Source organism: Camellia sinensis, chromosome 12, assembly GCF_055761805.1.
Source record: "Camellia sinensis isolate YWXY chromosome 12, ASM5576180v1, whole genome shotgun sequence".
NCBI lineage: Eukaryota > Viridiplantae > Streptophyta > Magnoliopsida > Ericales > Theaceae > Camellia > Camellia sinensis.
The window spans coordinates 105,035,554-105,038,260 of record NC_138972.1 but is presented as its reverse complement, the minus strand read 5'-3'; the positions used below and the strand labels follow the sequence as shown (position 1 = coordinate 105,038,260).

At 39.0% G+C, this 2,707-nt stretch overlaps 1 protein-coding gene across 1 annotated transcript; it reads left to right on the top strand.

Annotated features, from left to right (window-relative positions):
- The first annotated feature begins 422 nt into the window (after positions 1–422).
- On the top strand, positions 423–2,302 carry LOC114271897 (cytochrome P450 94A2). Its single transcript, XM_028213564.2, has one exon. The coding sequence runs from the start codon at positions 531–533 to the stop codon at positions 2,070–2,072; it is 1,542 nt and encodes a 513-aa protein (XP_028069365.2). The 5' UTR covers positions 423–530; the 3' UTR covers positions 2,073–2,302.
- The last annotated feature ends 405 nt before the right edge of the window (positions 2,303–2,707 follow it).

The following is a 2,707-nucleotide window of genomic DNA, read 5'->3' as shown; positions in this document are numbered from 1 at the left end:
GCATTATTCTTTTTTAAAGTCAATGGACAAGAAAAAAATTCTGAAATTGTTTCAAAATATATAATAAAAATTGTTGCTGTGAAATAATGAAATAAATTTTTGAATTTTTTTTTACGTGAGTGTATATTTAGAAAAATATTTCTAACTTAGGCCAAGTTTGGCTAAACTAAAAAAGTGCACTTATTTCATCTTTTTATCTTTTTTGAGTCACATCAATCAACATCTACTCTCTTCTTTTTCTACACATAATACAAGAAAAGTAAAAAAGTGCACTTATTTAGTCTTCCCAAACTTGGCCTTAATGACAGATTTTATAAACATTAAAAAAGTAAAATCATAAATTTGTAATTAAATTTTAAAAATACCTCTCACCCGTAATTTTTTTTCTAAATTCTTAAAATAAATTTTCAGAACAATTTTTTTTTAATTATTAATTTTTATTTATTTATTTTTTCTATAAATCCCCCATCACATCTGTTTTCAGTCCAGCAAACCTCCCTTGTTTTTGGGTCATCACATTCACAGCAGCCATGTTAGACCTGGAGCTCTCAATTTCTTTGCTCCCTTGCCTTTTATCCTTACTTTTCTTCTTCTTCATCATCAATTCCAAGTCTATTTTCACAAGCTTTTGTTCCTCCAACAAGTCCGCTAAGAGTCCAAGATCATACCCACTTATCGGCTCTTTCCTCTCATTCTATGCAAATCGAACCCGACTCGTTCAATGGACATCAGATATTGTGACCAGCACATCCACTTCCACCTTCGTCCTTCACCGCCCTTTGGGCCGCCGCCAAGTCTTAACTGCCAATCCTTCCAATGTTCAGCATATTCTCAAGACCCATTTCCATATCTACCAAAAAGGCGAATTCTTTCGAACACACATCTTCGACCTACTTGGCGATGGCATCTTTAATGTGGACGGCGAGAACTGGAAGTTCCAGAGACAAGTTGCTAGCCATGAATTCAACCCCAAATCTTTACGCAAATTTGTCGAAACTGTTGTCGACACGGAGCTCTCAGATCGCCTCATTCCTATCTTCTCCGCCGCAGCTGCGAACAAAACTGTGCTTGATCTTCAGGACATTCTTCAGAGATTCGGATTTGACAACATATGCAAGATTGCTTTCGGACACGATCCTGCCTATTTGCTGCCATCTCTTCCTCAAGAAAAATTCGCTTTAGCCTTCGAAACTGCTGTTCAAATCAGCAATGAAAGGCTCAGAGCCTTTCATCCCCTGATTTGGAAAACTAAACGGCTTCTCGACATTGGATCTGAGAAACAGCTTCAAATTTCTGTCAATGAAGTTCGGGAATTCGCCAGAGAAATAGTCAAAGAAAAGAAGCAAGAACTGAGTGAAAAATCATCGCTCGAATCCGTTGATCTTTTATCACGATTCGTTAGTTCTGGACATTCAGATGAAAACTTCGTCACCGACATAGTCATCAGCTTCATATTGGCAGGTCGAGACACCACATCGGTGGCCTTGACATGGTTCTTCTGGCTAATCTCGAGACACCCAGATGTGGAAAATGAGATTCTGAAAGAGATCAATGAAAAGTCGGAAGATGCGAGTTTTGAGGAAGTGAAGGACATGGTTTACATGCACGCATCGTTGAGCGAGAGCATGAGACTATACCCGCCAGTCCCCATTGACTCAAAAGAAGCGATAGATGACGACGTGTTGCCGGATGGGACGGTAATCAAGAAAGGTACGAGGGTGGCTTACCATCCATACGCAATGGGGAGATCGGAGAAGTTGTGGGGGAGGGACTGGGCAGAGTTCCGGCCAGAGAGGTGGTTGGAAAAGAGAGACGAGGCGGCCGGAAAGTGGAGCTTCGTGGCAAGGGACCCATACACTTATCCGGTGTTCCAAGCTGGACCGAGGATATGCCTAGGGAAAGAGATGGCGTTCTTGCAAATGAAGAGGGTGGTTTCTGGTGTCTTGCGGCGGTTTCGAGTTGTGCCAGCTTTTGAGGAAGGTGAAGAGCCTATTTTAATAGCTCATCTGTCGTCCAAGATGAAAGGTGGTTTTTCGGTGAAAATTGAGGAGAGGGTTGAGAAGGATATCTGACGCCGGCGACGTTGCGGCTGTAGCCGTTGCAACAGTGTGAAGACTTCTATATATATGGAATAATTATTTGGTCTTTCGAGGTATCACCCTATAGCAAAATTATACCATAGTCCCAGTACCAAGTTGTGGAGTCAGAACCTCTCTAGTCCCTCCTGTTGACTTTTCTACTCATGTGATTTTAAAATATAAAAATAATATAAAAGAATAATAAAATATGAACGATTAGCACATAGTCACCGCACACATGTGAATTGTTTGGAATCGCCCAAATAAATATATTTTTTATCTTTTTATAAAGATAATATGTAAAAAAATAAAAAAAATAATGTAATAAAAAAAATAAAAAGATAAAAAAATAAATTATTTTTAAATTATCAAACTTGACGTTAATAATTTTTCCTGTATAGGACTTATTGATCTGAATCTGTCCTACACGATGTATTGTTGTTTGTATATCTCAGGCCCCTGCAACTATATGCCCTTCAACGTTAACTATGTGAAGGTAAGTCAAAAATATGGCTATTAACTCAAGGCTGTTTGGTAATTTGGTAAAGGCTTGGGGTTAAGATCTTAGTCCCAAGTTCAAAATCCCTTGGTCTAATCTGTTGGGCGTAGGATAGTTGGTTAGGAGGTTG